The following is a 13,313-nucleotide window of genomic DNA, read 5'->3' as shown; positions in this document are numbered from 1 at the left end:
CAGCCCACAGAACCCATCGCCCAACCCTTCCCGGCTTGTTTTTATTAGCCAGGATGGGCAAGGATCAAGGAGACAGGTGGTTGGTTTCATGCGTCCAAGCAACCTGTCTACATCCTCTGGGGTAATGGATTGAAATTGATTCCATGCAACTTAACTAGGCAGGACTCTAGCACTCTCCCACCCCAGCCCTGCTCCCACAGTTGAGTCTACCTCCTTCCGAATATGAGTGCCTTTATCTGCAAACAACTTTGCAAAATCATTGCAGGAGATTAGGTGGCATTTCCTACTACTAATTGGGAAAGGTTATTTAAATTTCATCAGTTAATCATTTAACTTATGTAAGCAGTTAATAAAAAAAATCATTTGATCACCGTATTATTTTTTCCTCTCAATGCTGAAGGTTGATGAAGAATGTATAGTTTGAGCCTAAGCTGCAATAAGATTTAACACACTTTCAAAATTGATCTGAATTTTTAATATATTAAGTGTCATTGTTGAGGGGCAACCTGCCCTGTCCCTAATTGAAGAATGTGTTTTAAAAATGTGGATCTAGAGATCTAATTATTTATTTATTAAATTTATATCCCACCTCCCCAAAGGAGCCCAGTAGGGAAAACCCACAATTTTTAGAAGAGTTCCCACACAAATGGATTTTAGCTGCAGTTCAGATGCTTTCTCCCATTATTTTTGCAGACTAGCAGCTCCTGTAAAAGGCTCTCACGTGCTCTTGTGTTTCTTCCTTTTGCAGCAACGTCAATATTTGCACTAAAGGAGATTCAGTTACAGAAAGAGACGGGCCTGAGATCGGCTTCCCTGCCCGAATCAGGTGAGAGGCTACTGCCTAAGCAATGAGAGCCCCGCCCACTGGGAATAAAGCCCCACCCGCTTTTACTCCAGCACTTTCCCCAAACGTTCCTCCCCATCCTTTCCTACTCAGAAGTCACCCAAGCCAGAGTCAGTCCTTGGATGAGGCCAAGGCAAGGCAGCTGCAGTTGCCAGAGCAGGAAGCAGAGAGACCCCACCACAGACTTGTGCAGGAGAACTTCCCCGCAGATTATGCCCCTGGGTGTTAATGCATGAGAGGGGAATGGGTGCTGCTTAGATTCTCTGCCTTGGCTCCGGATGGAAGCTCTCTCCATCCTCCCTCTTGTGAACAGGTACTCCTGTCACTCAGCATTGTAAGGGGCAAGCTGGTCCTTGACAGCCTCTTCCTTGCCTCTTGTCCCTTCTCCTCCCCCCAAGGCCAGCTACTGGTGGGGGAGAGCTCTGGTCCCACCTTCCAGGTTAGAGATGCAGCTGTACAGTCCCTGTAGCAATTGTCTACAACTGTGCGGTGAACGGTCTCTCCTCTCCCACAGGCAGCGCCGCGTTCCGGGTAGTGGACACTGAATTTTAGCCACCAGGTCAGGTATATGTGCCGCCTCTCTTCCATCAGACCCCCCTCCTGTTCTCAGCATGACAAGGTGGCTCCCCCCTCTCTCATCAGCATATGGTTGTGGTCCTTTCTGCATCCCTGATCCCACCAACCCCGATACACACCAGCTCGTGGGCGCTGTATCACTTTGGATCAGAAGCAGGGAGAAGAGAGGTCAGGCGCTGGAGGTGCGGGGAGGGAGCCAGGGTGCAAAGAGCACGCGGAGCAGAGCGCGGAGGCCTAGAGGCTGAGCTGTGAGCCAGGACGGCCCTCCACCACGAACTCAGTACCAAGAGGGCCTCAGGCAAGCCGCCCTGAGTCTCAACCTCTCATCTGCATTGTGGGAATATGGTGCTCATCTACCTTGTAGAGTGATTGTAAGGATGACCGAGATAACGTATGGAAAACATGCATTTACAGAGAGCTGCTCCCTACGTAGTTGTAAGAATCACTGGGAAACACTTCAGGGAGGTCAAAGCCTTCTAGAAAGCTTGGAGCTGGAATAGATCCAGAAATGTCATCTAGTCCAGCCCCCTGCCAATGCAGGAAATCTGCCCAACCTTTTCTTAGATGCTTAGATTTCTTAGATGCCCATAACTCTTTGCTGTTTTCCTGCAGTGAATGGGCAGAATGGACGACCAAGCCTGCTGCTTTGAAACCTGTGGATTGGGGTTGGTGGGGGCAGGAGCTAAGACAGCTCCCCCACCCCGCGGACACTCCCACTGCCGGCTTCTCCATATCAGACGGTGGAGCAAGGACTTGTGCTGGGACTTCGTAGGGGTGAGGGCTGGGGGCAACGATGCCAAGTAGAAGTGCAGCCTGCCCCAGCACCCGACAGCCAGGCACGGATGCCCTCTGCTGCTGTGGAATGGACCCCCACCCCCCACGTGGTGTTTCATTTTATTTTTTAAGTTTTATTTTTTCAATGCAATACTATAAATATTATATTTGCAAATATCTATAAAGAGACACCCCTCGCCTCTCCATTTCTGGGGAGTGTACAGTATTAACTACAAGGGAGCCCACCCCCCTCCCCACTTGGTTGGACCGGGGGAGAGAAGCATGGAGGAGGAGGAGGGAGAAGCATGGGGCCCACTGTGTCTGGGTCCTAATCCGCTGTATATCTTGGAGCTGTGAACATCGTCAGTGATTTGGAAGAAGGGAAGCTCTTCTTCATGTGAATTTTCTCTCTCCCCCACCCCCAAGTCTCAATCACCTTTCTGTGGACTTGAGGCAAGATCTTTTCCCATTGCGGATACTTGTTTAGGAGTCCAAGTGTGGAACAGGCAAGCAGGTATCCTCAAGGAACAGAACACAATCCCATCTTTTCCTAGCCAACTCGATCCCTATCAAGATTATTCATCTGTCTGGCTTTTATGCTACAGTGAGCCCCCCCCCCCCCTGCTTCCAATTAGATCTGCCATTTACTTGCTCCTCCCGATTTTCTCCTCACACCAAAGCCAAGTCCCGTGTTTCCTTCTCTTGCTTGTGTCTTCCTTTGGTCTTGATTTGTGCCTCGCTCGGGCTCTCCCCACACCCTCAGCCAACGCTGTCAGTCTCAGCTGAGTTACTCCTGTCGACCGGTCACGCCTCTTGCATTACTTGCTTATACTCAGGGTTTGATCTTCTTCCTTTGCCTTTGCTGGCCCTGTCCACCAGGAACTTAAACACAGGTGCCATTTATTTCAACCAGGCATGTGTAGGAGAAGTCCCTGGTGGGTTGGGCCTCATCCATCCCCCACCCTCCGTTTCATACTTACTTGTCCTGCAGTGCTTAGATGATCACTCTTCGTTGCTTGTTCCATGTTTCCTGAATCCAAACAGCTCTGTTTTTAATGGTACCACCCAAACTCTTTGCTGATATAATGACACTGAGGTGCCCTCCAGATGTTACTGAACCCCAGCTCCCATCAGCCCTGGCTAGAATGGCCAGTGGTCAGGGACAATGGGAGTTGTAGTCCGGCAGCATCTGCAGAGCACCATGTTGGACACTCCTTAGACGGTCTTCGTGAAGAGAACCCTTGTCTTGGCCCCTATTCCACTGTATTTTCTTTCACAGAAGTCTGTGTCGGTCTCTGCAAGCTTAACACCTTCCCCCTTCTGTGTCACCTTTACTTAGTTGCTTCTCAGACTGGTCCTACTCTGTCCCACATGAAAAGTAAACCAGTAGCTCTTCTGAGGCTCACCAACTTCCACTCCTTCACTCACAGGCCAGCCACTCAAGGGTTAATGGGCCCTTGGCTCAGCTCTTTATGCAGTGATCTCAGAAGTCACTCAGTTCCTGCCCAAGGGCTAAGCCCAGCTTGTATCATCAGACACTGCTTGGCCTCATGCGAAGTCTTGACTCCAAAGACTTACTCATCTCAGCTTCTCCTCTTGTTTTTTGCAACACAGAAGCAAGTGGTGCAGAACTGGTGGCCCTCTGGAAGCTGCTGGACTCCAGCTCTCATCAGTCCCAGCCAGTGTGGCAAATGATGAGGGATGATGGGAGTTGTAGTCCAGGAAGATCTAGAGGGCCACAGGTTCTCCATCCCTGAAGCAAGCTATCAGTTCCTCAAAAGGCCAGTCAATCCCATATCTCTCCTTACACTAAATCTTCCTTTAAGCAAAGGAAACATTGGAGATTCCTGCCTGCCTGAGGGATCTCCAAAGATTTCGGCTCACTATGCTTCCTACTCTGCTGCCGAGAGGTGCCTCAAGGGAAGAGGGAAATGTCAACCACACTTGTCCCCAGCTTACAAACCCCAACTGTATTGCAGCTTCCCAGGTGGCTAGGACTGTTCTTTCCAGCTCAGGACAGAGGTCTGGGTGTGAAGAACTAAAGGCAGCAGATCCAAAGGCTGCTCATTTGCTCTCCGCATGTTTCTGGACAAAGTGGCACCCGGCCTTCTCCCTTTGATCACAGCATAGAGAGAGTGAGTGAGTGTGTTTGTGTGTGTTTATATGTACATATGTAACCATTTTTATATACAGCATGAAGCACTTGTAAGTTTCACAAATCTCCACCCTCCCACAATGAGAGCCATATTATTATTATTATTATTATTATTATTATTATTCTGATGATGATGATTACAACTATTATAACCCTCAGGCAACATAAAAGATATCTGGGAAGGAGTCTCCTCCATAGAGGATATGCCTTGGGCTGGAATTCAAGGACTCCACAGCACAGGGAAAATTCTGCTTGGCACCTGCCTGGGTGGGCAGACAGATCTGAGAGCCCCCAGCACGCAAGGCATGGTCACCTGATGCCAAAGGACAGCTGCTGTGAATAGGCCAAGGCCAAGGCCAAGGGTGTCTTTACAAAGGGGACCCAATAAGCAGGAAATGCCAGGCCTTCGGATCAGAGAACAGCAACGAAGGGTCTTTGTTTAGCCCAATAACCTGCCTGCATGACACCCCCCCCCCCCGTTCCTTGCTTGTTCCAGTTTAGACTCCCATTTCCATTTAGTCTCTTCCATCGGGTGCACCATAATTGTGCTAGGTGGGCCTGTTTCTGAAGCCCATCCAATCACAGTTGCCCTCTTCTTACCTGTTTCTTCCTTAAGAGCTGTGGTGATGCAAAAAGCTCTTTCGACCTCTGAATTCTCCATCCATCTCTGGGGTATCAATCCCATTTCCCATGGGACCTTCCATTCAAGGTGCATGTGTTCTGTTGCACCTTTACTATTACACAGTGAAGGCAGAATGCTTTCCTGTGGTTTAGCCCTGGCCGTGGTTTGCTGCCTTAATGCTGATTAAGGTTCCAGGTATCCAATGAAACCTCTGTTGAATTTGCCAAGCTAAATCCTTCTCCCACAGGGTGCATCTCAGTAATATGGAAAGAAAGGGGCAGGGAAACTGCCTTGAGTGTTCACTCAGTTCAGATGTAATGGTTAGCTACTAATAGCATAATCTGTTTTATAAGCCCCACTACAAACCATGGTTTCAGATCTTGGTTTGCAGCCTATCCCTAGCCATGGTTTAGGTACTGAGACTAAACACTTAATTGTGGTTGAGGACAATGGACCATGGTTAATTAAGTGTTGGGCCTGCATTGGGCCTGTGGGAGCTCCTTTTTCAGTGCAGCCTGGGTAGAATAGTGGGGAGACGCTGGCCAAAATACATGGTGCCACTTTTTTGAGGGGGGTCCAAAATCCAATCTGATTTGGTTCATGGAACTGCTTTCCATTTTGTCTGCTGTTGGCAGATAAGGAGTGGGATTCTAGAGTTCAGGCAACTGTAGCAAAAGGGGGACATAGCTGTGCTGCACCCATCCACTGGTTCCCCCCCCCCCACTCAAATAAGTGCCAGGGTTCTGATTGGGCTAAAATGTAAAGCCCCTCCCCCACCCCCGGATTGAGAATACTCTGAGGTGAACAGGGGGGACAAATGCCACAAGAATTCAACCAGCATGGGTTTCCTCTTGGGGCACATCTGGGTAAGAACATCTGGATTGGATCTCTGCGTGGAGAGGGAAACCCAAAACGATGTATTGGACAATGAATGTACAGAGGATCTGGACTTTGCTTTTTTGTGTGTAGTGGGGGTAGGGGAGTTCCCCAGAATTTGTTTCTGGGCTGGAGGTGATAAACCAACCCTTCCTTGCAGCAAACTGAAACCCTGGAGCAGATAATCATTCACATTTGGAGCGGACTTATCTTCATGTGCTTCCCTGCCCCCTTTGACAGAGTAGATATGGAGATCAGTTGTCCTGGTACGGAAAAGGGAATTCTTGTTCTTGTACATAACTTGAATTGAGGGAGCAGCCTTCTATTTATCAAATAAGAAATTTATCATTGCAGAAGAAAACTCCCTGCGGAAGGACATGGGCAGACTTCTCTTTCCCAGGTGCTCCCTCTGCCCCTGTTCAGGGTGAACAAATGCGCCATATTCAGATGTACGGAACTGAATAAAAAGTCTCCAACAATTCTGGGTGTTTGATGCTTCTCACTGGGACCACGTGGCAGGAGCACTCTCTGGCTTGGTTGGGTTATGGAGTGGGTCTTGGTGCAAAGGAAAGAGTTCTGCTTCAGCCTTGGTGGTACACTTGGACCAGGCTGTCCTTCACAAGGAGCAAGAGGGCATCCCCCTCCCTAGCTAGTTGTCTCCTCTGCTTATCAGGCCAGCTGGCTAGACCTGCGCTTGACGCCAACTAACTCCTCATTGTACAGGTAGATTTATAGCAAAGCTGCATTGGAAGCAGATGCACCATCTAACGACAGATTTCTGCCACGGCCACTACATAAGAGAGATAGATAAAGATTTACCGCTGCAATTACCTTGAGATCAAGAAACGCCACTTTCGGGCATTGCTTGAGCAATACAAATGCCAAGGTTGCAGGTTTGATCCCCATATTCAGGGGTGAGGAAACTTGTTTTAGGAGGGGGCTTGTTCACTGCCCCTCAGACCTTGTGGCGGGCTGGGCTGGACTGCGCGTGCGCGCACACACACACACACACACACACACACGTGGTGGAGGGGGGCTTCTTCCTCTCCCCCAGCCCCTCCCCCCTCCCACTTTCCTACCTCCTCTGCCACTCTGCCTGTGGTTGGGAGCCAGCGGTGGTGGTGGCACCTCGCCTTTCTAGGCCAGCTTTCCTGGGCGCCTGGCATGGGGCCAACAGGCGTGCCAAGATCCAGCCAAAGCCCTGCGACGCGCCCATCATGATGCCCACAGCATGGCCATGGACGGAGAGGCCGGTGGGCGGGTGGCGAGTCTGGGCTGCACCTCAGCACACGGGTGGCGAGGCTTCGGATTGGCTGGCACCAATCAAAGCCCAGCTCCCTTCCTCTGCAGGCTGGGGAGAAGCCAGGAGGGAGGAGGCACTGCAATGGTGTGTGTGTGGGGGGGGGTGTAAATGGCGCCTAAAAATTTTTGCTAAAATAAAATGGTGCCGCCCAAATGATCACGTCGATCCAAGCAGCAATTCCAGGACAGTCTGCGGGCCAGATCCAGAGGGCAACTGGCCCTGATCCGGCCTGCAGGCCTTAGTTTGCCGACCCAAGCCCATATGGGACTGTTGCATATCCCTGCATTGCAGGGGGTTGGACTATGTGATCCTCAGGATCCCTTCCAGCTCTATGATTCTATGATCTCCAGGTGGAGCTAAGGGAGACTCCTGCCCAAATACCATTTCAACACAACATCTTATGCAGAATACGGTGTTTTATGTGTACAGATGCAGATGCATAACATTAAGATTTCAGACAAACCAGACTTGCAAAATGCAAGCATTTGTGGGGTTGTGAGGCTTGTAATTCAATCCAGCTTCCCCTGTGTCACAAAGTCACGCCAACAAAATCTGAAAAGGGCTCTACTAGTGAAAGAAAATAGGCAGGAAAATTGCCCAGAAGAGGTAAAGGTAAAGGTACCCCTGCCCGTACGGGCCAGTCTTGACAGACTCTAGGGTTGTGCGCCCATCTCACTCAAGAGGCCGGGGGCCAGCGCTGTCCAAAGACACTTCCGGGTCACGTGGCCAGCGTGACAACGCTGCTCTGGCGAGCCAGAGCCGCACACGGAAACGCCGTTTACCTTCCCGCTAGTAAGCGGTCCCTATTTATCTACTTGCACCCGAGAGTGCTTTCGAACTGCTAGGTTGGCAGGCGCTGGGACCGAACAGTGGGAGCGCACCCCGCCGTGGGGATTCGAACCGCTGACCTTTCGATCAGCAAGCCCTAGGCACTGAGGCTTTAACCCACAGCGCCACCCGTGTCCCCACCCAGAAGAGGTACATTGTGAGATTAAACCAATTATACAAAATGTTCCCCCTTTTAAAATGGTGATGGTGATGATGATGATGATACTGATAATAATAATAATTTATTATTTATAGCCCGCCCATCTGGCTGGCTTTCCCCAGCCACTCTGGGCGGCTTCCAACAATGATTAAAAATACACGAGGCTGTGTTTTTGCACAAGGAAGTCAGGAAGCGCAGCCAGGTGTGTCCTGGACTTTGGGCATTTTACAGCAACTTGTGTAAAAACTGCTGATCTAGGCACAGTCTTGATGACGGAGGGACATCTGGTATACTAAAGAAACTTGCAGGTAAAACCCCCCACATCCTATAATTAAGCACCACAGGATGTCTTTAAAAGGGGCCTAGTCCAGCATAAAGTTCTCCCTCTGCCTTTCGCAGGGGGATTGGCTTGTAATTGTAATGGTGTATTCATGGGGGGGGGGCCTCAGTCCCATGGCTCAATATAGCGCCCCAGGCCTCTGTCTCTCTGGCCCTCATAACGCTCCAAGGGCCACACCCTTCCCTGACATTGGTTCCCACCCCAAGAGTTTTTGCCTGCCTGGGATGTGCCCTTCAGCACCGATGCGGCTTTCTTCTTATCTGGATGGATGGAAAGGGGCGAGTGTGGGACGAATTGAAACTGCAGAGTTTTGAAAAACTAAAAAATAAAGTGCGAGATTGGCTTCATTATTATCAGATAATGGAGGCATATAATTTGGATAAGAAAATCGGCTTCCAGGTGGAAAAATCAAAATTGGAAACAGAACTGTTAGACCCCAAAACCAAGATTTTGTCAAAGATGTATAACTTGCTGTTGAAATGGAATACTCAGGATGAAACGGTGAAATCTCCTATGATTAAATGGGCACAAGATGTTGGACATAACATAATGATGGCTGACTGGGAACAGTTATGGACCACAGGTATGAAGTTCACGGCATGTAATGCCTTAAGAGAGAATATTATGAAAATGATATACAGGTGGTACATGACACCAGTCAAGCTAGCAAAAATATATCATTTGCCCGATAATAAATGTTGGAAATGTAAAGAAACTGAAGGCACATTCTTTCACCTTTGGTGTATGTGCCCAAGGATTAAGGCTTTCTGGGAGATGATTTATAATGAAATGAAAAAGGTATTTAAAACCCAGGTTAATGTTAAATAATGCAAAGACACAATGATTGTTTTTAATTTTTTCTTTTATTCCCCCCCTTTTTGTACACTGTCTTTTATATTGTTTGTATGTGTTGTTTTTATTTGCTGTTTTGTATTTGTTTGTATTGTCTGTTTATTGATTGTTAAAATAAAAAATATTATATATATATAAAAAAAGAAAAAGGTATTTAAATATACCTTTCTGAAGAAACCAGAGGCATTTCTCCTGGGCATGGTTGGCCAATTGGTGTCAAAGAAGGATAGAACTTTCTTTATGTATGCTACAACAGCAGCAAGAATACTTATTGCAAAGTATTGGAAGACACAAGATTTACCCACTTTGGAAGAATGGCAGATGAAGGTGATGGACTATATGGAATTGGTGGAAATGACCGGCAGAATCCGAGACCAGGGAGAAGAGTCGGTGGAAGAAGATTGGAAGAAATTTAAAGACTATTTACAGAAATACTGCAAAATTAATGAATGTTAGAATGATGTTGGATTGAAGTTAAGTGGTTTTTTAGCAGCAATGTTATAAAGGAATATGTAAAAATGGATTGTTAACAGGTGATAATCTAAAGCTATAATATATTAAGATAAAAGATTAAGATAAAATCACAGAGGGAAAGGATTTGCTGAACTAACTAATTGAACTGGAATACAAGAAAGGGAGGTGTGAGGTGGTCAGGGAAATAAGCAAATGAAAAATAAGATATGGAAAGACTGATCTGTTTTTAATTGTTTTTACTTTGTATTTTCTTTTTCTTTTTATTCTTTTTCTTATTTTTGTAATATGTTGAAATTTTAATAAATATCTTTTTTTAAAAAAGGAAAGGGGCGAGTGTGGGGCACAAATCAGCCTCCTGTACAAAGGTAAAATACATTTGTTGCTCCACCCACATTCCCCTCTGGCTCCGCCCACCAAAGGCGCCTGGCCCACAGAGGGCTCCACACTGGTGGGGGCTCAGATTCGGGCCAGTCCTACTCCTGGAGAGATTATTATTATTCATACCAGCCTTCATCAGAAGACACTGAACACACTTCTTTCTCTCTCTCAACTTATCTTGCGCACTCCAGTTCTCCGAATGCCACAGAAATAGAAAGCAGGAAATCTGCATTTTATGCAGGGTTTTCTTTGATATCTCTATACTTACCCAAAAGTACTTGCTCCACAATCCTTTTCAAAAGAGCAAGAAATTGGTGAGGGTCCCCCCCCCCTTAAAAATGGTTTTATTTGCATAGCAAATGCAAAGAGCCAGCCTCCTCCATCTCTGTTTAAGCTCTGCCTTTCTCCGCCCAGGGTCGCCATTTGCCGTTGGACTGCAACTTCCGTCATCCTTAGATAGCAGGACCAGTGGTCAGGGATGATGGGAGTTGTAGTCCAGCTTGGAGTTCAAAATGAAGCAGGGCAAAGGCTAATAGAGTTCTGTCAAGAGTTCTGTCAAGAGAACAAGCTGGTCATCACAAACACTCTTTTCCAACAATACAACACATGGACATCACCAGATGGGCAGCATCAAAATCAGATTGATTATATTCTCTGCAGCTAAAGATGGAGAAGCTCTATACAGTCAGCAAAAACAAGACCTGGAGCTGACTGTGGCTCAGATCATCAGCTTCTTATAGCAAAATTCAAGCTTAAACTGAAGAAAGTAGGGCAAACCACTGGGCCAGTAAGATACAATCTAAATCCCTTATGAATACACAGTGGAAGTGAGGAACAGGTTTAAGGATTTAGATTTGGACAGAGTACCTGAAGAACTATAGATGGAGGCTTGTAACATTATACAGAAGGCAGCAACGAAAACCATCCCAATGAAAAGGAAATGCAAGAAAGCAAAGTGGCTGTCCAACGAGGCCTTACAAATAGCGGGGGAGAGAAGGCAAGCAAAATGCGAGGGAGATAGTGAAAGATACAGGAAATTGAATGCAGATTTCCAAAAAATAGCAAGGAGAGACAAGAAGGCCTTCTTAAACGAGCAGTGCAAAGAAATACAGGGAAACAATAGAATAGGAAGAACCAGAGATCTGTTGAAGAAAATTGGAGATATGAAAGGCACATTTCGTACAAAGATTACCATAATAAAGGACAAAAGTGGTAAGGACCTAACAGAAGCAGAAGACATCAAGAACAGGTGGCAAGAATACACAGAGGAATTATACCAGAAAGATATGGCTGTCTCGTACACCCCAGGTAGTGTGGTTGCTGACCTTGAGCCAGACATCCTGGAGAGTGAAGTCAAATGGGCCTTAGAAAGCACTGCTAATAACAAGGCCAGTGGAAGTGATGGTATTCCAGCTGAACTATTTAAAATTTTAAAAGATTATGCTGTTAAGGTGCTACACTCAATATGCCAGCAAGTTTGGAAAACTCAGTAGGCCAGAGGATTGGAGAAGATCAGTCCACATCCCAATCCCAAAGAAGGGTAGTGCCAAAGTATGCTCCAACTACCGCACAATTGCACTCATTTCACACGCTAGCAAGGTTATTCTTAAAATTCTAAAAGGCTGGCTTAAGCAGTATGTGGACCAAGAACTCCCAGAAGTGCAAGCTGGATTTAGAAGAGGCAGAGGAACCAGAGACCAAATTGCAAACATGCGCTGGATTATGGAGAAAGCTAGAGAGTTCCAGAAAGACATCTACTTCTGCTTCATTGACTATGCAAAAGCCTTTGACTGTGTCGACCACAGCAAACTATGGCAAGTTCTTAAAGAAATGGGAGTGCCTGATCACCTCATCTATCTCCTGAGAAATCTCTATGTGGGACAAGAAGATACAGTTAGAGCTGGATATGGAACAACTGATTGGTTCAAAATTGGGAAAGGAGTACAACAAGGCTGTATTTTGTCTCCCTGCTTATTTAACTTATATGCAGAATTCATCATGCGAAAGACTGGGCTGGATGAATCCCAAGCCGGAATTAAGATTGCCGGAAGAAATATCAACAACCTCAGATATGCAGATGACACAACCTTGATGGCAGAAAGTGAGGAGGAATTAAAGAACCTTTTAATGAGGGTGAAAGAGGAGAGCGCAAAATATGGTCTGAAGCTCAACATAAAAAAAACGAAGATCATGGCCACTGGTCCCATCTCCTCCTGGCAAACAGAAGGGGAAGAAATGGAGGCAGTGAGAGATTTTACTTTCTTGGGCTCCATGATCACTGCAGATGGTGACAGCAGCCACGAAATTAAAAGACGCCTGCTCCTTGGGAGAAAAGCAATGACAAACCTAGACAACATCTTAAAAAGCAGAGACATCACCCTGCCAACAAAGGTCCGTATAGTAAAAGCTATGGTTTTCCCAGTAGTGATGTATGGAAGTGAGAGCTGGACCATAAAAAAGGCTGATCGCTGAAGAATTGATGCTCTTGAATTATGGTGCTGGAGGAGACGCTTGAGACTCCCATGGACTGCAAGAAGATCAAACCTATCCATTCTTAAGGAAATCAGCCCTGAGTGCTCACTGGAAGGACAGATCCTGAAGCCGAGGCTCCAAGACTTTGGCCACCTCATGAGAAGAGAAGACTCGCTGGAAAAGACCCTGATGTTGGGAAAGATGGAGGGCACAAGGAGAAGGGGACGACAGAGGACGAGATGGTGGGACAGTGTTCTCGAAGCTACCAGCATGAGTCTGACCAAACTGCGGGAGGCAGTGAAAGACAGGAGTGCCTGGCGTGCTCTGGTCCAGGGGGTCACGAAGAGTTGGACAAGACTAAACAGATGAGGACCTAAGGTTTGGAAAGGGGGGGAAAAATCACACATGCCACTCTCAAGATGGCGTCTCTGTCCGCCCCGCACATTTGCCAGCACCAAAGATGGTTGACTTCAGACGGGCTAGCGCAGGAAACATGCCCTCAACAAACATGGCAGCAAAAGCTTCCGCACTGAGACACGGGCCTGGTTTTGCGGAAGAGACTGCATCGCGTCCCCTCTACTTTCTCTCTGACGGCACCCGGTATACGGAGAAAAAGAGGCCGCGTCCATTTTCGGCTAGAGACGGGGCAGCCAAGCGGC

At 47.3% G+C, this 13,313-nt stretch overlaps 1 protein-coding gene across 5 annotated transcripts in view; it reads left to right on the top strand.

Annotated features, from left to right (window-relative positions):
* CDK16 (cyclin dependent kinase 16) overlaps positions 1-6,326 on the top strand; it is a 60,727-nt gene extending 54,401 nt beyond the window's left edge. For 3 of the 5 annotated variants that reach the window (XM_083421079.1, XM_083421078.1, XM_083421082.1), the window contains 2 exons: positions 749-826; positions 2,033-6,326. In XM_083421079.1, coding sequence (XP_083277205.1) covers positions 749-826; positions 2,033-2,070 — 116 coding nt within the window. In that variant the 3' untranslated portion in view covers positions 2,071-6,326. Of the gene's footprint in view, positions 1-748; positions 827-1,358; positions 1,409-2,032 lie in introns of all 5 variants that reach the window. The other 2 variants (XM_083421081.1, XM_083421080.1) reach the window with 2 other exon arrangements.
* The last annotated feature ends 6,987 nt before the right edge of the window (positions 6,327-13,313 follow it).

This window comes from Podarcis tiliguerta (assembly GCF_965153285.1).
Source record: "Podarcis tiliguerta genome assembly, chromosome: 17".
Taxonomy (NCBI): Eukaryota; Metazoa; Chordata; class Lepidosauria; order Squamata; family Lacertidae; genus Podarcis; species Podarcis tiliguerta.
The sequence above is the reverse complement of the archived record's forward strand: the minus strand, read 5'-3'. Positions and strand labels throughout refer to the sequence as shown.